The sequence below is a fragment of the Helianthus annuus genome, chromosome 13 (assembly GCF_002127325.2).
Source record: "Helianthus annuus cultivar XRQ/B chromosome 13, HanXRQr2.0-SUNRISE, whole genome shotgun sequence".
Taxonomy (NCBI): Eukaryota; Viridiplantae; Streptophyta; class Magnoliopsida; order Asterales; family Asteraceae; genus Helianthus; species Helianthus annuus.
This window is the reverse complement of record NC_035445.2, coordinates 155423837-155451603: the sequence shown is the minus strand read 5'-3', so window position 1 is coordinate 155451603 and position 27767 is coordinate 155423837. Positions and strand designations below refer to the sequence as shown.

At 36.4% G+C, this 27767-nt stretch overlaps 1 protein-coding gene, 1 long non-coding RNA gene and 1 pseudogene across 3 annotated transcripts; all 3 read left to right on the top strand.

The window, feature by feature from the left end:
* Nucleotides 1–3902: 3902 nt before the first annotated feature.
* On the top strand, nucleotides 3903–7362 carry LOC110899783 (ubiquitin carboxyl-terminal hydrolase 9). Of its 2 annotated transcripts, none has more exons than XM_022146673.2 (5): nucleotides 3903–4201; nucleotides 5929–6185; nucleotides 6646–6738; nucleotides 6817–6932; nucleotides 7074–7362. In XM_022146673.2, exons 1-5 carry the CDS (start codon nucleotides 4050–4052, stop codon nucleotides 7140–7142), a joined length of 687 nt encoding a protein of 228 aa, XP_022002365.1. In that variant the 5' UTR covers nucleotides 3903–4049; the 3' UTR covers nucleotides 7143–7362. The 2 variants fall into 2 exon arrangements, with proteins under 2 accessions (XP_022002365.1, XP_022002366.1); XM_022146674.2 differs by having other exon boundaries at nucleotides 6817–6992.
* A 7301-nt stretch (nucleotides 7363–14663) lies between these two features.
* Nucleotides 14664–17824, top strand: LOC110903399. Its single transcript, XR_002571902.2, has 4 exons — nucleotides 14664–14739; nucleotides 15212–15279; nucleotides 15366–15565; nucleotides 16282–17824. It is a non-coding gene; the product is annotated as an uncharacterized LOC110903399 (long non-coding RNA).
* A 7265-nt stretch (nucleotides 17825–25089) lies between these two features.
* Nucleotides 25090–26656, top strand: LOC110903400 (annotated as a pseudogene).
* The last annotated feature ends 1111 nt before the right edge of the window (nucleotides 26657–27767 follow it).

The window sequence follows — 27767 nt, the reverse complement described above, 5'->3', positions numbered from 1 at the left end:
GTAAAGTTGGGTGAAAATGAGAAAAACCCAGATCTGGACCGAAATATTCGGGTCTAGATGAAACAAAACATGTACGAGTGTTGGGTTTCATGTTTCACACCAAGTTTAAGAAGTTTTCATCATCCGTCATCTTTTTTTTAGGCGTGTTGGTCAGATCTGCAGAATAAACAGTGGCTGTGTTCTTGAGATGTTCTTGGTGGCTGTTAAGAAATTTTAGGGATTCCGGCGAAACCCCACTTCCCCTGCACATGACGAAACGCCCCCCCCCCCCACGAAACACCTGAATATCCTGTTTCGTCGGCTTCCTTGTTTCGTCGTCTCAGGTGTTTCGTCGATGATGGTGGCGGCTGCAATTTTGTTTGGGGTTTTTTTATTGTTTGATGCTTCTGTATCATTGCTGGTGCTGAGTATAAAAGAAGAGAAGCTGTTTGTTTTGGATATGCTGGTTGCAGAGATTGATAGATATTGTGTAGAAGAAGTAGTAACAGAAAATATTAGGGGATTTTTGTCGGAAGAAGATGTTAGCGGCTGATTGTTGAATCCTTAGGGTTTGATGGCTGTTGGTGTTTATCAAAGAAAGAAATGGAAGTAGAAGAGATAAAGGTAGCATGTTATTACTGAAGATGATAGCAAGTACTGTACAACAAAACAAAGTTGTCGGCTGAAGTAATTTTTTTGGCAACTAGGTTTTGTTCATTTGGGCCCACTGATATGACCAAACAAAAGGATACTAGAAATGTTGGTCTTCATTGGTATTTGGGCAGCATGTTTGGTATTTGGGCTACAATTAATTGGATTTCGAGTTTTATTATTGGGCCTTCACCTGCATTATATGGAATTTTGATATGGGCATGTGATGGTTGAGTAATCTGTTGGTAGAATGATTGAATTTTCTTTTTGTCCACCTACTCGCAACAGACTTCAATTCTAGCACTTTGAGCATGGTTGGTACATGATAGTCTACAATCACAAATGTCAACCTTAGATTGGAATGTGGTAGCTACTAGTGACTGGGAAACATATGAATTAAAATTACAAGAAGTTTGGATTTTTTAGCCCACATCGATGGATTAATGGAGTAAGTCAGATTGTTATTAAATTTGGGGTTGCTCATTTAATTCACTTGAAGTGGGTCGGGTGTTCGCGAAGATTATTTGAACCGGCCTTCCAAATTTCAACATCAAATTCGTACGATTTTGGGAGCGCGCGGGATGATGCGGAATGATGAAAACAGATGATGATATTTAAAAAAAAAAATTATTGTGGGGTAGTCACGGTTACCGATGCAAACGTCAAAATCTGGTGACTTGACTACTATGGGCCAAAAACAAAAACGGTATGTTCACTTCCGCACGTCAATATTTAATATTTATGATTGTTATCGGTTATTCGTAAATGCTCGAAAGCATTTTGTTTATTGCCATATTCTCGCATTTGAAAGCGAACGTATGAACCTGGAATGTCAATACTGGTCCTAACGAGTTCACAAAGTCTTTGGAGGGATACAAGTCGGATCCTACGGGGTACTAGGCGAAATTTCTTTATCAACTAAAATATGCAACGAAGAAATCTTTTTGTTTATTGTCATATTCTCGCATTTGGTAACGAATGAATGAACCTAGAATGTCAATACCGGTCCTAACGAGTTCACAAATTCTTTGAAGGGATACAAGTCGGATCCTACGGGGTACCATGGGACGTTCTTATTCAACTAGAATATGCAAAGAAGAAAGTCGTTTTCGTGATTTTTCGAACAACCGAGACCTTTCAATGAAGATTGACGACAGTTCCGCTCAGTGGAGGGAATTGGTGAACATTTGAAGATAAATTCTACTCAGTGGGGAGAATTTGTTCTGTGAAATTGACGACAGTTTCTTTGAAGTGGAGAGAATCTGTTAAGGTTTAGAGATCTTACCAAAGAAATGGGGGGTAAAAATTTTCATATGTTGAATTTCTTCGGTAAATTTCTAAACGCAATCACTGGTGGTAGAGTTTGGGATTTTATGGTGATACAAACGGTTCGGCGTGGAATATTTTGCATAGAAGGTTAAAGTGCATTACTTGGTCGATTCCACAAAGACAGTTTATAGAAGACAGTTCACCAGAAATCTCTACCAATGTAGTATGCTTGAATGAAATAAAGGTCTTATGACATATCAAGACTTGATGCAGTTCCTAAAGATTGGAACCCTTATCAAATGCCGGTTGGAGTATTGGAAGATCAGCGGAAGATCGGTCAATTGAGCCTTGTGAGGAAATTGCACAACACCCAACACGGATACACGTATTTTGAGGGGGAAATATTATACAAGGAACGTCAAGATACTACTTACCTGGATCATCGGTCAAGGGGGAATTTGTTAACACAGAGAAGATAAATACTTGACTGAAGATTGATTGCAGTTGCATTTTCAGCATTCGACAGCAACGGACAAGGGGGAATTTGTTGATGCATATTTTGTGTCCGATGCTTGTCGAATAGATTAGTTATTATTTTACGCTGAATTTGTAATAGTTAGTGAAACGGTCAAACGAATGTGTATTGACCCGCTCGTTTGAAGTGGTCAAACGAGAAGGTTATATGTTTGACCGTGTGGGTTTTGGTAGACAAGTGGGTGTGGGTATAAATACCAACCCTTTGTCATTTGCAAAACTTAGAGAGAGTGAAAGAGGGTGAACTCATTTGAGAGAGTTCCCTGTGAGCTTCATTGTGTGGGGGAGAGATCACCACTTGGTCACTCCCCGGATGTATACTCCTTTGGTATTAGTTCGGTTAGCTTTTAATCGGGCCGATTTGTAATGTTTTACTACCGAATTATACAAAGAAGTGGTTGTTTATCTCTTTAATATCTCCCGTCTTGAACCGATCTCACATTAATCACGGTTTCGGTCCCGAAAACGGTCCTACAAGTTTGGAGATTGTGATGCACTAATTAAGGAGGAACGCCGCAACTTACTATGTTACAAACTTTCCTGAAGGCTGGACTAGTAAAAATTTGTGGATGGTGATGACGGATTACGGACACTTTGCTGATGTATTCATTCCAAACAAGAGGAATAAGTTGGGTGCTCGTTTTGCCTTGGCAATATTTTGGAATGTTAAAAGCAACCACTAGAATTGGAGAGTAGTCTAAACAACATAAGTTATAAGGGAAAGCTTATTTCAGCCAACGTTTTCAAGTATTACAAGAAGGATCATAAAGGTAGAGATTCTTACAAGATTGGCAGTAACCTGATCGTTGGTACAAACGGACATGCCTGGAGAACGTGGACGTGATTCCAGGTCCTTTGCGGATGTCATGATAGGGAAGAAGGTGGAGACAGACACTACCAGAAAAATGGGCAATTATGACCAAAATTTGCTACTGAAAAAAAATGGTAGCAAATTAATGATGGATTTGCCACAAAAATGCAAATACGTGTATTTAGTATGATACGGTAGCAAAATGGTAGGAAATTTTGCTACCGTTTACTTTTGGTAGCAAATTTGTGGAAAAAAATCAAATAATTTTAATAAGTATTATACTGTGTTTTTTAATTGCGACCATATTAACAGTGGCAACATGAAAATTTAATTAGGTGGGATAATTTTTTAATGAATCCGCCCGTTTCAAAAATTGATTAGTTAGGGGCTGTTTGGTAGCCTCTGAATGGGCATTAAGAGGCTACCTCTTAATGGAACCATTAAGAATTTTACCAATGAGAAGGTAGAAGAATGTGACATGTGATGATTTACCATTCAGAGGTTACCTCTTAACCATTCAGACTTGAGGTTACCTCTTATTCATTCAGATGTTTTAAACTATTAAGAGGTAGCATCTGAATGATCATTAAGAGACTACCAAACAGCCCCTTGGTTTTAATCAAAGAATTCCTCTACGAAAGGTTTGATGTTAAAAAAAAACAAACAACTTTATATTATTTCTCTTGGCCCCTTCCTTCCAGATCAAATCGCCTTCTGCAATCTAGGGTTCCGTAAATCTCCTTACATCATCTTCCTATCACATTTCCGCTCAACTCTCCTTCACGATCTGCTTCCACACCTAGTCATGACCGTTGCTGATTCAGCTTCCTTCATGGATAACGGATCACTTTGGTTGCCCTGCACGCCACACGAAGAGGCGAAGATTGTCAAGGAGTTAACTGGGAAGGCCGAATCTTGTTCCAAAGAAGGCGATTTGTATTATGTTTTATCCAACAGGTAATCCAATCGAAGCGATTCTGATTTTGTCATTTCTGTATTTGAATTTTTTAATTATATTATTGTTCATTTTGGCTGCCTGTGTTGTTGATAGTGTTCGTACTCTAAAATTTTATTATTGTTCGTGAATAATTTATGTTGAGGAATTTAGACTTACTGTGCCCTGATTTTTGTGTTAGAAGATAGATGGACGATGTATTGGTTGATCATAACTTTCTATGCTGTATGTAATGATAATAATAATAATAATAATAATAATAATATAAAATGTAATGTTCAAAAGTTTTAAAAAGAAAATGCAGTATGAATCTATGTCGTGAAGGCGCCGCCAGAACCTAAATATCGGGGTTTTTTTTTACGCTAGACGCATAGTATAAAATGGTATTTTAGGGGTTTTAGACATGCTTTACGTTTGTTTAGGGCTAGTTTAGGATGTTTTAGGTTGATTCCAGGCTTAATTAGGGGTTTTAGATGATTTTTGGTCGGAATTTGGCCTGTAACTGCGCCTGGTTGCCTGAAATAGCACTTTTCCAGTCGCAACGGTTTACCTGCGCTTGGCTTGCTTCTGCGCATAAGCGTGTGCCTAGTGCGGTTTTGACAACACACACAACAATTGAGTGTAACATATGGATAGTATCAAAAGAATCCATTATTCTGACATAAAAAAGATTCAAATAATATAACACAATCCACAGAACTTGCCAAGAGGGTTATGCAATTAAGGGTTGTTATAACTTATATGTTTGGGCTAAATATCTATAACTTTTGGGGAAAGTACAGAAAGCGTTGCACTTTAGCTCGTAAAATAAAGTTTTTTATTGTCCAATGGATTTGATAGTAGTTTTAACATGATATTTTAAGGGTTTGGATTTTCGTTATAGTTGTTTATAACACATACTTAACCGCTCTTAACATAAATATGCTCTAAGACTGTGTGGGGTATGGGGCGGGGGTTGGGGCGTGGGTTGGCTAAAAACGCCCAAGCCACCACCCCGGGTGGGCTTGGGTTTGGGCGTGGCCCCTTGGGCGGGAGTTTAAGACCGGGCGTTGGGCATGCCTAGCGGTCCTACGTGGCCGGCTCCTATTTGCTTGTTGGCTAGGTCATAGCGGGCTACATTTAAATTTCAAAATATAACCGCTTGGCCAAGCCAAGCGGTTCATCCACCCAACTGTCCACATCGCTATATAACCCCCAACCCCACCGGCTGTCCACCGCTACCCCAACCCGGCACAATTTAAACGCGTGCCAACACAAATGGCGCGAGCTACGACCGAAGCTCGATCGTTTTAAAGCCTACTATGACAGCGTCCCGGGCGGTGAGATAAGTCACGAAGACCGGGTGGCGGTGGCCAACAGTCGAGTTCTGGGGCAAGGAGCGGAAGCCGTTCGATAAGCTCGCCCTTTTCGAAATCTACCTAACGCTGTAGGTTTTTTTTTTTATTTTGTAATCTTTTTTTTTTGTAGAATTTTGTAATTTTTAGGAATTTAATAAAATTTTAAGCTTTTTTTTAAATGTTTTGTGTATTTTTTAATTTTAGTTTTTTTTTATTTTTATTTTAATAAACCTGCCAAGCCACGCGGGCTAGCCACACCTCGACATACCCCACGGACACGTCACTCACTAGCGGGGGGGCTCGAACTCCACGTGTCAACGCATGCCCCAAACCCCCGCTCCACCATACCCCACGGTCTAAGCTTGTGTCCTCGTCTTCTTTTCTCTAAACAGGTGGTTTTCACGATGGCAGAGATATGTCGGTGAGGAAACTGGTGAATACATGTTCGAAGAGCTTTCTACTGATAAAGAAGCTTCATCGTTGACAAAAGCAGGCGAGAGACCTGGGCCAATTGATAACACAGATATAATTACAAATGAAGGTGGTCGTGATGTGAGTGACCTACAGCTTCCTAGAACACTAATCGAAAGAAGTGATTATGATTTAGTTCCTCAAGTAGTTTGGGTCTTTGGGAGAAGCTTCATGGATGGTAATCATTTTTAGTATTAGAGAACTTTCATTTTGTCTATTACTTGAAAATGTTATCCTCAAAGTATTAGTTACAGACGTCACATTAGTTGCATGTTCACAGTACACTTTTTTTTTTGTTCATGATAGATCATAGATTTTATTCTCTAGGTACACAGGGGGACCGGCTTTGCATGTTCACAGTAGTTCACTCCATTCATTTTTGAACGCTAAGTCGGGTATTTGTTTATGAAATTAACAAATGAACACGAACAAAATCATTTCCTTTACGAACGAACACAAAATTTCGTTCGATCGTGTGTTCATGAACGCTTTGTTTGTCCAATAAAAGCTTAATGAACGAACAAGGGCGACGCCTCATCCGGTTCGTGTTCGTTTACATCCTTAATGATGTCTAAAGCTTGCTAATGTTAACTTTGACTTTTTGCAGTGGTTAACTATCCAAGCTTTTCTTTCTTCAGTTGTAGTTTTGGCACCCACAAGTGCAAAGGATCTTATTAGGAAGATGTTATGCTCTCGACCTAAAGACCGCCTAACTGCTTATGAAGTTCTATGTATGTTGCGACTTGGTTATATATTGTTAGAATACCTTTCATTTTTGCTGTCATTTAAACGTTATCTGAATGATACAGGTCATCCTTGGATTTGTGAAAACGGTGTTGCTCCTGATAGAGCACTGGATCCAGCTGTTCTTTCTCGTTTGAAGCAGTTCTCTGCAATGAACAAGTTAAAGAAAATGGCTTTGCGGGTGTACGTTCATATTCTTGTTAAAATTTGCAAATAAGATTCGATTTTTACATAAGAAAAGGTACAAACGGTTAATTACACGAATGCTACATTTGATTTATGCAAAAGTAATCTTGAATGTTTTCTTGTTGTTTGGGTCCAGGTTATAGCCGAAAGCCTGTCTGAAGAGGAGATTGCTGGTTTGAGAGAGACGTTCAAAGGAAAAAGATAAGGTGGATAAAGATACTATACTTGATAGGATGTCACAAATTGAAGATATGTTAACAAGTACAATTCGAAGATAGGCTACAAACACTTGGTTTTAAATGTTTCAATGTTTATCATATTAGGATAATTTTAGTTATATGACGTTTTAGCTGGTATTTCTATTAGAATGTTTTATATGCTTTTAATACAGAGATGTTTTATATAATTTTGGGTTTTCGTGATCTTATTAGACTTTAATATAATTTTGCAATTTTATTGATATGTAATTTTTATGAAAAAAATAGGGAAAAATGGAAAATCAATTTGAATCAAAAACCAATATTCAAGCAATCACCAAATGGTAGCAAATAATGGTAGCAAATAATTCAACAAGCTCGTTAAATGCTACCGATTTTCAATGAAAATGGTGGCAAATGGTTAGTGGCTAAATGGTGGCAATATCAAATGGTGGCAATAAAGTGGCAAAATGCTACCGATTTTCAATGAAAATGGTGGTTAAATGGTGGCAAATGGTTGGTGGCTAAATGGTGGCAATATCAAATGGTGGCAATAAAGTGGCAATAAAGTGGCAAAAAATCCGTCACAACTCGGTAGCAAACAAGAAGCGGTGGCAAATAATTTTCACCAATTTTATGGTGGCAAAAATAAGGTGACAAAATATAAAAATGGTCGCTATTTGGTGGCATTAGGGCAATTGACACGGGTGTTTTTGTCACCACATTTTTGGTGGCAAAATGGTGACAACAGGGAAATTGCTACTGTTTTGTGACCAAAAGTTTCATGACAAAAACCCTCTTTTCTAGTAGATATTTTGAAACAGGTTAAGATTTCGGATGCAATGTTACCTACACCTCCTAGTTGGTTGAATATATGTCTTGTGGCTGAGGTGGTAGGTCTAAACGTGCTCATCCATTTTAAGAATAGGGAAAAAGGGAAAATTCTTGTTGGGTTATGCTGATTGTTAGTCGAAGTGGTTCGCTTGGATTAGATGGTGGGATTAGACTTTTTCTCAAATGCATCGAATAGCTTGCATCAAGATATTTGATGTGTCTTTATAATGCAGGGACCCTAATGTGTTCTGTATAATATGTGAAAACATTGGTAGAACATTAAGGCCTTACGATTATTCTTGTTAACCACTACAACACCATTGATGGCAAACTCGATGTTGCATGTGGTAAACATAACTTCAAGACATGGATTGTGGAAGAACAAGAGTAGTGGGCACCGATTTTTAAGGATTTTATAACGGGTTCGGGTGAGGAGGATGATGTGTCTATTGATGGCCTTGTAGATTCGGATGATGAAATCTCCCCATTATTGGACGAGTCTAGATCTTTCGGGTGGTTCAATCAAGAGAATAGAATGGACATTAATTTAGTGGTGCCAAAAACTTGTGAGGGTGAAGGGTCCTCCAGTCAGCTTGCCGAAAAACTTGATGGTCAGGGAAAAGCCGACAGGGCGGAGGATAGGAGAAAAGGAGAAGAATCGTCAAAAGTCAGTTTTCCATAAAGGGTGGGAACTACCTTCGAGGTTAGGCATGATGAGGGTGTCTCCACGTTTTTTTCTCCAGTTGGAATTTCCCATGAGCAGGGGCGGACCTAGAGTGATAGAAGGGGTAACCTCTGTTGCCCCTTAATGCTCCGACGGTAGTGTAAATTTTGGAAAAAATTGACGTTTTTTCGATTTCGTTACCCCTTTTTATTGAAACGTTGCCCCTATGCGGATCTTCTAGATCCGCCACTGCCCATGAGGTCAGTAGGCCGAAACTTCCTGAGGCATGTAATGAGTATGTCGTTGGATTTTTAAGGGGATAACAAATCCATTAATTTATTGGTCCAGCATAACTGTAGAGGGTGTATTGGTAAAGTGGGTCTGATGTAAACCTCGTGGGTCGTGATGCGTATCATATGGAAAAGAAAGTAAATGCAATGTAGGCCCTGGATTTGACCTGAATAGGATACCTCAATGTAACAATTCTCATTAAAATCCATAATTAGGATGATAATTAGATAATAAGAAAACCCTAATTGAGACACCCAAGTGATTCTGCACTAATCCTAAAATTTTCAGAACAATTGGAATTAGGATCAGGGCCCCTAAAACTCAAGGGGGGCAAACCCTAGTTGATAATTATCTATTTAAATTGTTGTCACAATTGAAATTCGATTTTTGAGTGAGTCATGCAAGCTACTCCCGAACCCAGCTAGTCTATGTAATTAGACTGCACCCTTTACGGACCGTAAAGGGAAAAGCCATACGGTCCGTAAGCATGTCCCAAAAATCACTATAAATAGCAGACCTTGGCAGTAGCTTTCTGGAGTTAAAACGACGTCCCAACTCTCTGTATACATCGAATTAGCACAGAATTACTACAATTTATCACACACTAATATCGAATTGCTGCCGCAAAACAGGGTAATAACTCGATCGCTATTACGATTCATTTTCCGACTGATCAATATATCCAATGAATGTTTAAGTGCCGCCCACATCAGGGTGATACTTTGTCGTTCGTCGTTAAATCGATGGATGTTTAAGTATCGCACTTTGTCGTTCGTTGTGAGAATTTGATCTCGTGAGTTATCGTAACTGCTGTATTGATCACTAACCCGGTTTTGTGTGCATTATTATTTAAATTAGGTTAACAAGGCTAATCCATATTCTGTCCGTACTAAATCTGCAATGTGAGTCATTCTCTTTTTATCAACTGTTTTACAATACTCCAAATTATTTTCCAGAATTATAAATTACAGTGATTAAGTTTATGTAATCACCAAATTACAGCTAGTATGTGGGGTATTGTGCACATTACTACTGTTTTAATCACATTAGGTGGGCGAACCTAAAATTAAGTGATATACGTCATTCATTGGGGCAGCCAATGGTGATATGACCACAGTCACAGATCCGGTCGAGTGACAAATATTGTGGGTAGTTGGTTGATATCTGAAACATATGTAAAAACTCTTAATACTGTAAATTATAACAAATGTGTCGTTTTAGTAAAATGAATGATTCACTCAGTATTTCCCCGCTGACAAAATCTTTTCAAACATGTTTCAGGTGATCTATTGTAATTCAGGAAAAGTGTTGGGAAAGCAGTGCAGGCTTAAAATAGTGGCTCATTATAAAATAAAGAAATATGTTTTGTAAAAATAAGGATTTCTCAGTGAAACCATGTTATTGTAAATTACCGGGGTTTTTATCTCGAGTCGTGAAATAAAATAATCGGGAAAAGTTTTTAGCTTTAAAACGATCCCGACGATACAGATTTCCGCTGCTAAAATCACATAATTAAATATCACGGGATTTCTGTCCCGCGGCTCCTGAAACGGGTCAAACCGGGTCGGGGGCCGTGACACTCAATGTTCCATCTGTTCTTTTTTTCTTCCTGCGGTACCCAAACAAAAAAATCATTCATTGAAGATTATAATTGAACTATGTTGATGCGTGGAAGAGATGTTATCAGATAAGCTGTTATAAGAAGGGCAAGATTGTTGTCGCAATGTGATATGGTACACAATGGTTCTCATTTGGACTATGGTCGAAGGGTGTATTCCGATATTGTTGTTTCTTCTTCTTCTGGTTCCATTGATAAGGAGCTTCAAAAATAGTTGAGGTTGGATGCAAGGTAGGCATTGGCATGGGTGGCACAGAGAGTGAAATTAACTTGCTTATCATCGGTAAGGGGAATAAGTAGTGTCCTGAATCAATCCCCTTTCTTTAAGCTATATAGGTATGGGGGTTGCTGGGGCTGACAAAATTGAGTGGATTCACACTCTGTAGAGATCATACCACATTCTATTTTTTGTGGTCAAGAGTTAGAACTGGTTAAACCCTCTGACATTCCATTTATTGGGGGTCAAAGAGTTTTTCTTCTAAGGCTGTGGGGTCGCAAGGTAGATCTGGCGATGTCTTCTACATCTAGGATCCTACTGTCTTCACGTGTGATCGTGATCAGGTATTAAAGCACAATAATTTTATCTTACCTCCTAGTAGATGGTATAGGGTTGAGGAGAAAAACAATTTTGTCAATGTATATACTAATTGTGACAAGTGTTATGTGTAGAATTGTTGGGGATTATATTGCATTTTGACGGATGGTGGGTTTTTTTGTTGTGACTTTAATGAGGTCAGACGCAGAGAGCTTTTTGGGTGACTTTCTGGGCTGGGGAATGACTCTAGCATGGCGGAGTTCAATAATTTTATTTCTCTGGCGGGTCTTTTTGAATACGACATGAGAGGTTGCAGATTCAGTTGGATGAGTGACGATGAAAAGAAGATGAGAAAAATAGATCGGGTCTTGGTCTGTCAAAACTTTCCTAGCCACTTGTCATGTGCCTCGGTGACGGCTTTACCGAGACACTTGGCCGAATACAACCCCATTATTTTTAATGGCAAAGATCTAAGGTTTGAGCTTATTCACTTAAATTATTTAACTCTTGGATAAGTTCTTCAGATTTGAAGTAGGTGGTAGAATACTCTTGGCATTCGGTTCGTGCAGTAGAATCTAAAAAGGTGAGCGCGATGAGAAAGCTTAAAGCTCTCAAGATTAACATCAAACACTAGAGATGTTCTGTTAATAAGGCTCGAATGCACAATAAGTCTGTTCTCTTGAAGTTGATAATGATGTTCAAAACAAAGTGGAAGAGGGTAGGGCATCAGAGAATGACCATTTAAATAGAACAAATGCCAAAAAACAGATTCTGGAAAAAACGATTATCTTAAAAGACTTAATATGAAGCGAAAGGCGAGGGTGAAGTGGGATGTCGATGGTGATGACATGTTCTTTCATGGTATGATTAAAGCGAATGTGGCTTGAACAAGAATAAATGGCGTGTATATAAATGGTAACTCAGAAATCGAGTCGGAAAAAATTAAATGTGAAATGTTGATTTTTTTGCCGAAAAATTTAGTGAATTGGGCATTATAAGACGTTTTTTTTGCCGAAAAATTTAGAGTGGCTAGAAAGACCGTTCCATCTTATTGAAGTCAAGAATGTGGTTTGGGAGTGTGGTAATGATAAGGCCACCAGTCCTGATGGCTTCACTTCTAAATTCCTAAAGGTCTTTTGGTAGGTGGTGAAGGCAGATTTTTTAGCCATTGTCAAAGACTTTGAGGAATTTGGTGTTTTAAGAAATGGGTGCAATTCATCTTTTATTTCACTTATACCAAAGGTAAAAGATCCTATTTTATGTCCAGCTAAACCGGAGGTGGGACTGATTCGTCCGTTGTCGTTTCTAGTTCTATGTCTAATTACTCTAAATCAACGGGAAGTGCATCTTCAACCAGTACTTCCTCTTTTTCTTCATATGCTCTAATATGTTTATTCTATTGGTGACGGGTCTGAATATCTACCATGAATTGAGCCATCTGCTGGGATTGTAACATCAAAATCTCTTTTAACACCTTGAACTCTGCAGTACTACCTGCACTCTATTGTGGATGTTCACTCTGCTATGGATGATTAAGCAATTCGTCATATGTTTGATATGGTCGAGAACTTGAACTCTGATATGGTTGCAGCTATGAAAACGAGTTAGCAAAGTAATCTGTGGAATACCCCGATGAATTTGGACAATGTTTGGTTTAATGGAGTCCCCCACTTATCACAATATATATATATATATATATATATATATATATATATATATATATATATATATATATATATATATATATATATATATATATATATATATATATAGGGTAAGGTTCATGCGAGAACCACCATTATTGCGAGAACCGCGAGAACCAATGTGAACACAAAATAAAATCTAAAAAAAAATAAAAAAAAGCACTCAAAAAAATAATTTTTTTAATTATTTTTCTTTAAAAAATCGCTATATTTCGTTACCATAAAAAAAACCTTTTTTTCGAGTAACAGACAACAGTTATCCATGCACATGTGCATATGTATCATTACTTCGACAAATTCGGTAATACGTTATTAGGAATAGACAATTGCACTTTAATTTACAATACCATTCGTAATACACTACTTTTTACATTACCAATATTCAAAATGCACATGTGCATCATTAGGTATAACCATGATATAACGTGTTTTGGTACAAAAAGTTTGTGATTTTGAATGCTGAAGTAGGCCCATATACATGTTTTTTTGGTTAGTTATATCTAGTGGTTGATGGTTTGGTTATAGTTGCCAGTTTATGGTGTAATATGTTGATTGGATGGTATAAATGGTGTTTACATACATGTAATAAAGTGAAAATATTGGTAATGGTATTGTATTATGGATGGTAGGAGGTAATGGTATTGTATTCTGGATGGTAGGAGGTAACGGTAGTGTATTATGGATGGTATGATAGATGAAAGGAAAAGTGTATTCAAAGTAGTGTACCAAAACACCTTATTTCATGTTGATACATATAGATGCACATATGCATTTCAAATATTGGTAATGTAAAAAGTGTTGTATTACACATGGTAGTGTAAATGAAAGTGCAATTGTCTAATAGTTGTAATGAATTACGGAATTTGTCAAAGAAATGACAAAAATGCACATGTGCATGTTTGTGTATTATGGATGAAATGATAGATGAAAGAGAACTTAGTGTACCAAAACACCTTATTTCATGTTGATACATATAGATGCACATGTGCATTTCTAATATTGTTAACGTAAGAAGTAGTGTATTACACGTAGTAGTATGTGCATGTTTGTGTATTATGGATGGAATGATAGATGAAAGAGAACTTAGTGTACCAAAACACCTTATTTCATGTTGATACATATAGATGCACATGTGCATTTCTAATATTGTTAACGTAAGAAGTAGTGTATTACACGTGGTAGTGTAAATGAAAGTGCAATTGTCTAATATTTGTAATGAATTACGCAATTTGTCAAAGAAATGATACAAATGCACATATGCATGGATAACTGTAACTCGGATTTTTTTTTTTGAAAATTTTTATTTTATTATTGTAAACGAAATATAGTGAATTTTACAAAAAAAATAGTAAAAAAATAAAAAAAAATTTGGGTGTTTTTTAGGTATTACTGTTTGTGTTCACACTGGTTCTCGCGGTTCTCGTAATAAAGGGTGGTTCCTAACGGATCCTTCTCCTATATATATATATATATCTATATCTATATCTATATCTATAATATATGAATATGAATAAAATATGGGACACGTGTCAAGTGGTGGTGCAACCACAATGGGTTTTTGGCAGGAAAACGTGGGAATCCTTATTTTTTTACACGGGATCCGAATTTGGGACAACCATACCCGGTTTTTTGACCCGAGTATATAAATCATGGAATAACCTAATTCCCTCATTCTTCTCATTCAAGCGGCTTCCAGGATACGTTTTTTTACAAAACCCTAGCATCGGCAATTATCTATCTCCTTCTTCATATGGTTGTAAATGGTTTGTTCTTCATCTTCATCTTCTTCATATCATGATTTCTTTTTCTTTATAACATGTTTGATATTATCAGGTTTTGATTTAGATTCATGGTTGTTATTTTTCTGATAATTTTCTCTCTCTAGATTACTCTCTCACTCCTTCACTACCATTTCTAGTGTTTACAATTCAACCTTTCGCACCATCTACAAATCCTTTCGGTACACTCTCATCACATTTGTTTCCAATTTAGGGTTTCAACTTTCAAGCAATCGGAACTTCTGTTTAGTTACGCTGATTATTCAGTGCTACATTTGATTATTCTGTATGTCTACTTTATTGCAGCTTTTGTTTGTTTAATTGTTTGATCTGAGAATTTCTAGGAGTATTGTTTTGTAGTTCCGGATTGGATTTAAAAGAAATTATTAATTAATTATTTTTTTTAATTTTGGGGATTTATGCTTGAAAAGAGTGGATTATTGGATTGACTAAAATTAAAATTAGTTGATTTTTTTAATATTATTGTTTTCTGTTTTAATTTTAGGGATTTACGCTTGAAAAGAATAGATTATGGATATTCTGGATTGAAAATTAAAATTAGTAGCATTTTTTTTAATATTATTATTTTCTATTTAGGTTTGGGGATTTATGCTTGAAAAGAGTAGATTATGGATATTTTTATTTTCTGTTTAGGTTCTGTTTACTTCTGATTGCTTTGCTCTTGATGTGCTGCTTAATTGCCTCACTGTACTAAGTTCCGAGTAAGCATCTTTCTTCATATTACTATCATATAATATTCACGTTTTTTTTTTGTTTTTTTTTCGTTTATGGTGTTGTTCTTGGGCAGGTATTTGGGTATACAACATGTGGTCTTTGGAGGTCGGTCAATGGGTGATTGGGAAGAGGGAATGAAAAACCCTGAAGACGGATACAAGTACTTTTAAGATCTAAAGATCGTTGGGCTTTCGTTTATGGAAAATTGGAGAGCGAGTCAGAAGTAAGATCTGATCAAATTATGACAGTGGACTTGTGAATCCCACAAAGGAGGTTAGTTTAGCTCGGATATGGTTATTCTGTTAGACTACATGTATAGAATAGTTTTATAATGTTTATGTGGTGGTTATTGTGTTTTATAAGTGAACGGGTTGGTTAACGTTGTGTTTTATTCTAACAGGTCAATAGCTAGAATAAAATACGAATTAGATCTGGACATATATTTAGATATGGATGAGAGGGAGGAAATTCTTCAATTATTGAGTTTAAAATGTAGCAAAATAACATCTATGAGGTCTTAAAAAATGAAACTGAAACCTTAAATGTGAATACTGTGTTTCCAGAATAACTAGGGTTTTTTTTTTTTAAGAAGATGGGATTTTAATTAGGGAAAGGGGGTTATAAGTTATAACATCTATTTTATAAAATAATTTTTTTAGCTAGAACTACAAATTTGATAATTGTTTGTCCGCATTTTAGGCGGTTTTTACGTGTACTGCGTTTAGGGAGGAGTGGGCACCTTTCGGGTAAGGTGTGCGGTTTGTTTTCACGGGTATGCATACCCGCTTAGGGTAGGGTGTGCGCTTAGTGTAGGGTGTGCCGCTGGTCAGTGATTTAGTGTAAAAATAAACATGCTTCTTCGAGTCATGTCATACGGTCATGTGTTATAAGGTCGTTCCTTTACGTGTGTGTATATAATAGAACAGGTTTCTCCGGATACATTGGTTGTATTAAAGATGAAGTGCATATGTAACGTTTGTTCATCGCAGGTAGCCACTACTGTCGCTGGTTGCATATCTGTGATCACTAATATGAGCTTCAGCGGCCCTTCTATTGGTGCCGGTTAGTTTTTCTCCTCCTGATATGTTGCATGACTTGCCATCAAAGTTATGGATAACGATTGAAATTCTGGTTGATAAGACATAGAACCTTCGCTCTCAGGTTAGTGAATGCAAATGGGAATTTGTTTTTTTCCGCATCTTGTCCTATTTATTTGCAAACGAGTTGATTCAGCTGTATTTGTGTCTAAAACGGGTCAAATAAAACAATGTAAGTAAAATTGGGACGGCCCAAATGGACTGAACTGATATGGATATGTAAACTCATACTAAACTGGTTTCACCTTTATCGACCACTTGAAATGCAAATGATTGCTTATTGGTTACATGGTGGTCTAGACTTGAGAGTCGGTTTCAAAGATTCTAAAGAGGTATTGTTCCTTATGATCTTCACCTTATGGACTTACCTCCTTTTATACTTATATCTTGGAAATAGACCGTATAATTAGATGTAACAAATTTCGATCCATTTATATTGGGTTGTTTTATATCTAGATGGTTAAAAAATAGGAAGCTATAAAATTTTATCTCAAATGAGTCAAAATAAGAGCTTGAAGTTAGCCAAAGTGAAATGGGCTTATATTTAAATACATGCGCTTATTTGAGTTCAATGATTAGTATTTATTTAAATATTTTTGTAGGTGTTTTATTTTATATACTTGTAACTGGGATTTTGGTGAATGCTATGAAAGATGCTACTAGACGACCTAGATCGGGTCTCTTTTAGGGCATGATTTTGTTTATTACTCGGTCGATGCTTCTTGAGCGGTGTTAATATGTGGGTAGGGATGAGCATGGTACTCGTTCGGTACCAGTACTGAAAAACGGGAAAAGTGGGTACCGGTACCGAATATACCGGTACGGTACCGAAAAACGGAGAAAGTGGGTAGCTGTACGAGTACCGAATATACCCGGTACGGTTCGGTACCGGTTCGAAATGCTCATCCCTATATGTGGGTATGTGCTTCTTTGGCTCAATTGCTAAACAATACAGACATTCATTTTCTCATGTCCGGTATTAGTAAACTCCGTTAAATCTGTGTGTATTTTTAATCTTTTTGTTTGTTTGGTGTTCTTAATTTGGTTTCATTTGAAGGTAAGGTTAGGAATGTTAAGATGTAGAGTAAATCTGTAGTAGTTTTTTGAAACTCATTAATCCAGCTCTTGCTTCTACTAAGTTTCTATGGATTTTCTTTCAATGGTTTGGCTTGCTATTCTGGTACGGTTGGTTGTGAAAAAAGTTTTAGTCCAGAACTGGCTTTATATTTTTCAATATTTTTTGTATTGACCAGAGTTGACTTTTTAGGGTTTTGGCAATGTGGGATCTTGGCTAGCTAGGCTGATTCATGAAAGGGATGGTAAGATAGTTGCAGTGAGTGATGTTATGGGAGCTGTAAAGAACCCGAATGGTATTGATATACCTGCATTGCTTGGGCATAAAGAGAAAACTGGGAGCTTAAGTAGTTTTGATGGTGGAGATATTGTAGGATCGTGTAGCTGACCCGAACGAGTCGTTCAGAGGAGTTTTACTTTATTTCAGAGGCGGAAACTAAGAAACAAAGGTAGACACAGCTTGAATATCACTTTAAACACTGATTTGATTGATATAACACAGAATACAATCAAACTTCACACCGGCAGTACCTCGGTATGGAATTCGGAAACTGTTACAATGATTTCGCTTGGACTCCTATTTATACTCACATGATTCCGCTTGAAACACACATGAACCAGTTCGAGCGGAATAGCAAGATTGTGATCCCGCTTGAAAATGTCCAAGGTCATTTCAAGCGGAATAGCATGTTCAAGCGAAATCAGCTTTAATACAACCTTTATCCTATTTTCTCGAACAACGAGCCCTAATCTAACCTATCTAATCTAAGACTCGATACAGGCGAAGTCGACAAATGCATGCACTAACAGACTCCCCCTCAGATGTTGACGAGTCTTACGTGTCGAGTCTTTTCAACTTCAGTCTTGATTCGACTCTGGGCTTCACTCTCTCTATCAGCATCAACAGACTCCCCCTAACGATGTGCTGGCATTCCTTAAGTTCATTAGCATCATTTGCTTCAGGATCGTAGTCTGGCTTTCACAGATTCAAGATCATTTCCTGGCTCATCCTTTGTCCACCGAGTCTTCAGGTATCGGAACCTGGATCTTTAAACATAAGCTTCTCAGGATCGATCAACCTGGCTTTTCATGTCCAAACACTCTTTGATGCTGTTCCAAGATCGTAACCTGGCTCTCTTCCTGCTCAGGTGATCTGCACAATCTCTACCCCAAAGTAAATCTCACTCATTTCAGATATAGATGTATGCTCTAACTCAGACTTCCCCTCAAAATTAACTCCATTATCTTGATGAACCACTTGTAAAAATGATTAACACATTTGATTTCAAACATAGACTCCCCCTCACTACATGGTCATCATGTCTAGCACTTGGAACTTTGAAAATCAACTCTTCAACACCAGTTGTCAAAAATCTTTTTGGATTTTTCAAAAATTTATGCTAAAACACACTAAAAATCTTTTTGGATTTTTGATTGTAAAGAAATGCAATAAAGAAATATTTACAGACAATATTTTTGTGAGTTTGTGTAAGAGGATCATATCAGTTTTTGAGACATATCACTAACACCATTAAACTTTATTTCATTTTCAGTTCTAAACAATTCACCTAGATTGTCAGTATATTGATCCACTTAAATTTTCACACAAAGTTCAACCGTTTCGAGATACGATATTAATGTCTTAATATCTTAAACTTATTTGCGTGTCCCACTACTTGAATATATTCCAGTATCCAGATCCCAATATTCAGTCTTACAGGTGAGTATACCACAAAAGATATCTGTAAAGGGGTTAGATGCGAAACCGTGAGAGCTCAGGTCAGAACTTCCGTTCAGCAGAGAGATAACGGTTCGACTTTAAGTGTGTCCCCTTTAGAGGATCTTTTCTTCAACAGCAACGATTATCAATTTTATTGTTTCATCATTTTGCTGAAGGCGAGCTTATATGTCAAAGCATTTTACAGAAAGTATTATACGGGGACTAGGTCAGAATTTCCATTCAGCAGAAGTCCCGGGATAATAACCCAGATATCACTGAGTATAAAGACCTAGTATCTCAGAAAGAGGGACCTTTCAAACAAGATTTCAGGGGTTACCTATATATCCAAGAAATTGTTCCCCACGAAATAAGCAAGTTTGAATTTTTAGGTTTATATCTCGTCACAATCTACTTAATGTGCAAAAACCTACTGAGCATATTATCAGTGAGATTGTTTATCACATTTATACTTTCCATTTCTTTCGCATGTTGTGACCGTCCACTGATCTACTATCATTTCCTCTTTTTAACAACAAAACTCGTTTTTGGTTTTTATCATGTTTTTGGCTTTTTTCAAATTTTCTAATGTTTTTTGGCTTTTTCAAAATTTCTAACGTTTTTGGATTTTCTGAAATTTTCTACTCCCCCTAAAATGCAAACACATTTAAAGAAATTTTGAAAAAACAAACTAAACTCTTGACCTACTTAGAAACAAATTTTGAAAATAAACTAGACAAGTAAAATGACAACCGATATCGAATTACTTCAAATCGCCATCCACTAGGCATAAACAATCAGAACTCCCCCTTTCAACAAACTATTTTCTCATTAAGATTTCAAAACACTTAAGTTTGCTTTAATCAAAATGATTTTTTCGGAAAATAAGTTTGTTTTTACCACTTGTAGGGCTGGTTCATCATCTTGTTTTTTTAACCATTTTAATGAGGATTACATCAAGTTCCAACTAATGACCTTGAGTAATCACTTGTAAGATCCAACCTCTTACCACTTGTAAGTATATCCAAAACATATAACCACATGTAGGAATAAAACATCTACACAAACCATTTTGCCAATCAAGATGCCGATTCCTGCTTCACACTTACCAACCTGGAAGCTCCGACATAGTCCATCACCTGAAAAAATTTAGCTATCATCAAATTCATTCTCAAAATTCAAATATCAAGAAAGATGCCGATTCATGATCCACGATTACAAACTTGGGATCTCCGGCATAGTCTGATTTTTCAAGGGAAAAGAATTTCCACCCAAGTCTTACCAACCTTGGGTGTTTTTAACTCTTGTTCAGCTGGGTTATAAGTTGCTTTCTTTGTAGCGTAAAAATCTTTAACCCTTTTGGCCTTTCCCTCGAAAAATTTTCTTAACATTCCCTTTGAATACTTTCTCAATATCAAATTCCTTCTGATCAGAAAAGAATTGATTTGAAATCTCAACCTTACCAACTTTTTGCTTAATATTTTCAAACTTCAAGGATGGAATTTCAACATCATCTTTTGAAGACACAGCATTTTCTTCTTTAACCTCAACTTGTGGCTCCACTGATTTTGTGGAATCAGATTCATCGCCGACCTTTTCATCACCCTTCTTAACAACCCACACTTGGTTGTCCTTGGCTTTCTTTTTGTAAAAATTTTTCTTTGAGCTCTCACCAACTTCATAAGTTGAATTTTCAAAAGTTTTTGAAATTTTCAGTTGTCATTTTTATAGTTTTCTTGTGGAACAAAACCCAATCCTTTCTTTTTGTAGCTACTATTATGGTTTGGTTTCTTTTGAAAACTAGAACCAGAATTGTAACTCTTTTTCTTGTTTAAACGTTGTTGAACTCTTGAAGTGTATTTTTTAGGTTTTCCAGTAAGATTTAAATCTTTTATTTCAGAAATATTAATTTCTGTCATTTTGAAAACCTTTTTGATCATGTCAATACGATCACTTCTTATTGGAAACTCTTTGTCAGAATATAACTTGTCAGAATCATTCAAGGTATATGCTACTTCGAATGTTTCATCATTCAAGTTTGATTTTGATAACAAAAATTCTTTACTGTAAGTCCTTTTATCCATCGGTTTTGAACTGTTGACTGACTCAGACTTTGACTTAGACTCCTCATCAGTATCCAACACCTAATCGACCACCTTTTTTATTAACTCAGACTCATGATTAGTGGCAGACGAGGTGAACGTGACGTCATTGTTTTCTGGTAATTCATCAGTTGTTTCGGATTTTAGTTTTATATTGACTGTCTTTTGGACTTGCTCCTCATTTGGCTTTCTGGGAGAATAACTTTCCCAGATCGAAGGCGGACACTTGTTATAGCTAACAGTCGGTTTCTTACCAGTATCTTTCTTCTTTGGCTTGTCGTTTTTGAATGCTTCAAAACCTGCAACAGTCGGATAAATTCGATCAATAAGATAATCAGAAGTAGAATAATTTGTAATAAACGTCTGATCCTCTCATTCTCAATTTTCTCCTTTTCCAACTCTTGCTTCAGCTCAGCATTTTTTTCAATGTAATGATTGATTGCTTTTTGCTTCGACATCATTGTTGCGTTCATCATTGTCAAAGCGTCTTCTCTCTCGGAGTTTGTCTTTTGAAGACCAGTTACTGTTCTGTTCAAAACGTCATAAGACTCCTTCACATAGTTGAGATTGAACAATAATTGTTCCTTCATTTTCACAAGCTCAGCCAACTTCTCATCTTTTGCTGCACATTCCTTGCATGGTTCTAAACACTTTGTGCAAGGTTTGATGACTTCTACAATCTTTTTTACTTCAATGATTTTCTCCACTTCTACAACTTTTTCATTTTCTTCAACTACTCTTTTGATTGTTTGAAACACTTCTTTAGCAAATTGAACTTTATCATTAAAATCAGAATCTTCTTCTTGATCTATATTTTCACTTTTCTGTTTTGTTTCAACAATCTCCTCAGCAACACTTTTAACTTCTTCATTTTGAGTAATCTCTTCTTCTTGAACAACACCATCACTTTTCATTTGTTTTCTTCTTTTGCTGCTCGTTTCTCCTTCAGTTTTTCCAAGCGATCTGCAAAATAGAAATGAAAACTTTCAGGAGAGAGATGAGATTTTGCAACATTAATATGTTTTTCTTCTTCATCATCACTGTTGTCATCAGTCGGAGATTGATCAAACTCTGCTAATTTGTCAGAACATTCATCCGAAGAACCAGAATCAGATGGTGTTTGATCAAAGACAACTTCTCTTTCTGAACTTTCATCTAAACTCTGTGAGCTTTCTTCTGATGAAACAGACTTTTCATCTGCATTCTTCACACTTTCACCGATAGATTTCATCCATTCAGTAAACATATCTGGTTCTTTCACAATCTTAGCAATGAAAGCTTTGAAATCTCCATTTTCATCCGTAAACATATCCCAGCTAAAGCCTTCAGGTAGTTTTTCATCATCTTGATCGATTAAACATGCTTTGCTGATAGATGAAATGTATTTGTTCCAATCAAAATTTTCTTGGTTCACCAAACATGCTCTCTTTGAATCCTCAATCACTTTTCTACCATGAGCCACTTGTGGTTCTTGTTGTTGTTGCTGACCAACTTGTTAGTATATGGCTTTACGGTAGTAGTCATCTTTTCCGAACGGATTCTTTGCATCATTCGCATCTCTATTATTGCATTCCCACTTGAAATGACCTTTCTCCCTACATTTAAAACAAGTAACTTTAGATTTATCGAAACCTAAAGTAGAAACATATGCATCAAGAAAGTCATTTCTTCTAGTAATCAGTTTGAATTTTTCAGCTCTTCTCAGGACACTCGCTAGACACCATTTGATGTTCATGAGCTCCATCTCTTCAGCATCTATCTGATCGTAATCTTCTTTTGTTAGCATAGGATTCCTGATCCTCCCTGCAACTAATCCTTCATAAGATAGGAGCACGGAACCAAGTAACGCCATGTGATCTTTGCAACTTCTTCAGAAAAACTTTGACCATCTGGAAGATTTAATGCAATGTTGCGTTGTATCACACAACCATTTCCACTTTTAGAACTTTGAGAACTGAAACTTTCAGATGAACTCTTTGGATTAACACTCGGATATGAAGAGAATCCACTGCTTTTGTTTGAACTTTGATCAACTTTTTCAGCTGAATCTCCAGCACTAAATGCAGTTTGGATTTTCGGGCTTCTTTCAATTTCTGGAATACTGCCTTTGTATTACATTTTTACATCTTGTTGACCACTTGGATTGTTCATCCTAGTGATCTTCTGCTGTTCCAGATCTTGACTCTCTATCTTCTCAATGAACTGAGAAATTTTCAACCCATCATATACCCTAGTGTTTTTCAGAATCATCAAGTAAGTTCCCCACTCCTTTTGAGGTAATGCGTCAGCTAACTTGTCGACCCACTCTTCACGATCTTTAGTTATACTTAGCATCGACATGGATCGCACCAAGTGGCAATATCTTTCGATAAGCTTCTTTGTATCTTCCCCGGGCAAACTACTAAAAAGATCAAATTCTTTCTTGAGTAGTGCCTTCTTGCTTTTAATCATATTCTCACTACCCTCAAACTTGACTTTAAGAGCATCCCAAATCGATTTTGAATTTTTGTCATGTTGGAGTAATACAAAGATGTCTTCTTTTATAGCTTGCTGAAGCAAACTAATCATCATCTTTTCAGCTCTGTACATTTCCCGTTCTTGATCATTAAATTCTGAGATTTGTTTTTCAGTTTGCAATTCAGTACGAGGTAACACATATCTCTTCAGAATACACTCCCATGATCTAAGATGGTTAGCTTGAACCCAGTTCTCGAACCGATCTTTCCATCCGTAGTACTCCTCAATGCTCATTAGCTTCGGGGGCTTTTGTGTAGTTCCGGTTTCATTTTCCAGATTCATGTTTTGAGCAATGGAAGCTGGATTAATCGAAGATGTGGCAAACGCGTTGTAAAATTCGTCACTCATCATTCTTGCAAGTTCAAGCGAAATATCTTAATTCAAGCAAAATACCCTTCGAGCACCTGTTCAAGCGAAATCACTCAAAACAACAACTTCAAGTGAGATTAGTAATCAAGCGGAATAACAAGGAAATACAAAATGATCTGATTTCGCTTGAAATTCAAGCGGAATAAGAACTTTCGAGCGGAATCATGTAATTCAAGTGAAATCACTGATTTCGCTTGAAAAATTTCAAGCGGAATAGGTAAACTAGAGGAATATCATCGCTTGAAATCTCAAGCGAAATTAACCAGTCTCAAGTGTAATCACAGAAATGTTCGTTTCAAGCGGAATTAGTTCGAAGGTCCATTTTACCCATTTTTAAGCTGAAATTTAGCATGAAACTCTCTAGGGTTTGTTAATACACACTTTTACACATTCTGTGAAAAATTGATCCAATTTTGATCGTTAAAATTTGATTTAATGAAGAAAGAAGGTGTAGAAGTAAGAAAATGCAATGAAAATCAGCTGTAATCTGTAGAACTCCTCATCCTGAGCTCTGATACCACTTGTAAGATCGTGTAGCTGACCCGAACGAGTCGTTCAGAGGAGTTTTACTTTGTTTCAGAGGCGGAAACTAAGAAACAAAGGTAGACACAGCTTGAATATCACTTTAAACACTGATTTGATTGATATAACACAAAATACAATCAAACTTCACACCGGCAACACCTCGGTATGGAATTCGGAAACTGTTACAATGATTTCGCTTGGACTCCTATTTATACTCACATGATTCCGCTTGAAACACACATGAACCAGTTCGAGCGGAATAGCATGTTCAAGCGAAATCAGCTTTAATACAACCTTAAACATCCTATTTTCTCGAACAACGAGCCCTGATCTAACCTATCTAATATAAGACTCGATACAGGACGAAGTCGACAGATGCATGCACTAACAGATATAATGGATGCAGATGAATTGCTTGTTCATGAATGTGATGTACTTATACCATGTGCCTTGGGTGGTGTTCTTAACATGTATTGTTTTAGTTTTCTATGAAATATATCATTCAGTGTATATGTTTGTTTCTTAACTTTATTTCGGTTGTATATAGTCGTAAATATTTTAGATGGTGTGCTTAGAAAAAGAGATTTACTGTTACTAAAGTGGATAAGCTGACTTTTGTGGTCAAAAGATTGATTTCAGGACTCAAATTTGATATGATTTCTTCAATATCTGATTTTCCAGTTGTATTAAATCTCTTGAAAGCTGGCATAAGGCTATGATTTCTTACACAAAATGAACCTAACACGAAATTTGCTGGTTTGGGTTTAGTCTAAATGGGTTCAGGTTAGTATCGGGTCGAACCAGCCGAAATATTTAGTTAAACAAGTCATGTTCGTGTCAACTTGATGGGTTCGCGCTGTTTAACCCATTTTTTTAAAAAAAATGTTCTTATGCAATAACTTTATTTATTTATTTTTTAAAACAAATTGGTATATTTTATAATTATCTGATTTAAAGTAATAATATTATGTAAATTTATAATTTTAAAGTGTTAATATGCAAAAGATGTTCATATATCTATTTTGGTTTGGTCGTGTTCATGTCTACCCGTATGGCCATGTGAAAGTTCTATATTTGGTTAGTTATCCAACAGATTCATTCCCGTTTTTCTTCTGTAGGTAGATAAGTTGACTTTTAGGTCAAATCAGGGACTTCAGATAATAAATTTGATATGAATTATTATGTTGAATTCTTTAGACATTCTAACGTTTGAGATTTTCATTATTCTAATTTAATTCCGATTAAATGATGTTTTTCTTTAAATTGTCGACTTCAGAGAAAATGTAGGAGATGTTAAAGCCAAGTTCATCATAGAAGTAGCAAATCACCCTACTGATCCTGAAGCAGACGAGGTATCGTTTTTGTAAAATTCGTCCAGTAAAGAAATATATTATTATTAATCATTTCTTATATATATGTTTCACTGCTATAGATTCTGACAAAAAAAGGAGTTATAATTCTTCCTGATATATATGCCAAAGCTGGAGGAGTGACCGTTAGCTACTTTGAGTAGGTGCAGGTATTAATCTGATTAGAAACAATAACATTTTTATCTCTTCACACATCTATATGAATACAAAATTTCATTTTTTGTGTTTGAATTTACAGAACATGCAAGCGTTTATGTGGAACGAGGAGAAGGTGAACGAAGAGTTGAAGAAATACATGACAAAAGCTTTTCATAGCATAAAGAACATGTGCCGAACCCATGAGTCCAACCTTTGGATGGGCTCCTTCACATTGGGAGTCAGTCGAGTTGCGCGCTCTACCATCTTAAGAGGATGGGAGGCTTGAACGATCTTGCTTCGCTTATAGCTGTATACAAACTATACTGAAGAAGATTTGTGTCAGATCACAAAGAATAAGTAGTGTTGATTTTTATATCTCTACAATGCCCCTTTTTTGGTTCAAACATTCCAAAAAAGATGATTCATTCATGTTATTTCTAACATTGATTGTTTTACCATATGTGCGTGCTTTTCTTTTTCCAAATTGAAAGAAATTAAGTGTGTGCTTGTGTGTTTGTGGGGTGTTGAGACTATGTAATTGTTGAATATTCGAATCGGACTTGAGAATCAAGATTTGAAATGAGCTAAATTTTGAATTTGGTTTTTGAGTTGGTTTAGAGGCCAAATCGATTTAAGATTCTGTTTTCAAGGAGGGCTACTACCCGAATCGGCCCAAAGTTCAAATTCAAATAATGTCTATAAATAATAAAACTATAGTATTTGCTGAAGTAACCTGAATTGAGCTACAAATTTACTTTTTGGATGAATTAATGACTTACATGCGGAATCCTATGCAATATTATGAAAAAGAAGTGAAGTTTGTTCGGGTAAATTTTCTTTTCTGAAAGAAGCGAAATGTGCTATCCGGTTCAGGTCAAGATGGGTAGGATCGAGTTGGTTCATATATAGTTTTTGTCTCTTTTTTTGGTTTCGCAAATGATTTATTTGTTATATATTGTTTAATAAACAACATTATTACCGTTTGGATATTTTCGACCCGCTTAGTACATTTTATGGGCTTCTATATTAGCTATTGTTTTGGGTTACAATTCGACCCGTTAGATGTTAATATCCTGAAACGATCGGTTCACATACAAATGAGTCAATTTTCACCTCTATGCTTTTCGCATTAGAAGATTTTGATGGATGCTTTGTCGGTTTTGGCAAGAAAACTCAAGCATCAACTCAAATACAAAACCTGGCTGTTTATGGTCAAGGACTTCTAAGGTTGAGCGGTCGGGTGATGCAATCAATGCGCAAAGACTTTCACAGGTTGGACCGGGTTCTGAAACTTGAAGCCCCATAACTATTTTCGCACTTTTATAGCTTAACACACACAAACAATGTATCAGCCAATCTAATTACCCTTTTGTTTTGGCAGGGTAACAAAATCCCATTATGAGAATCCAACATGACCAAGAGATTTGATTTATCCCCCTTACGATTGGCATGTTAAGGCTTTTATCACATTGGTCAAAATACTCTATTTAACATAAATAAATGAATCTTTATAAAAGAAAACCAAAACCAATTACATAAGATTTAAAAAAAAACCGTTTATTATAA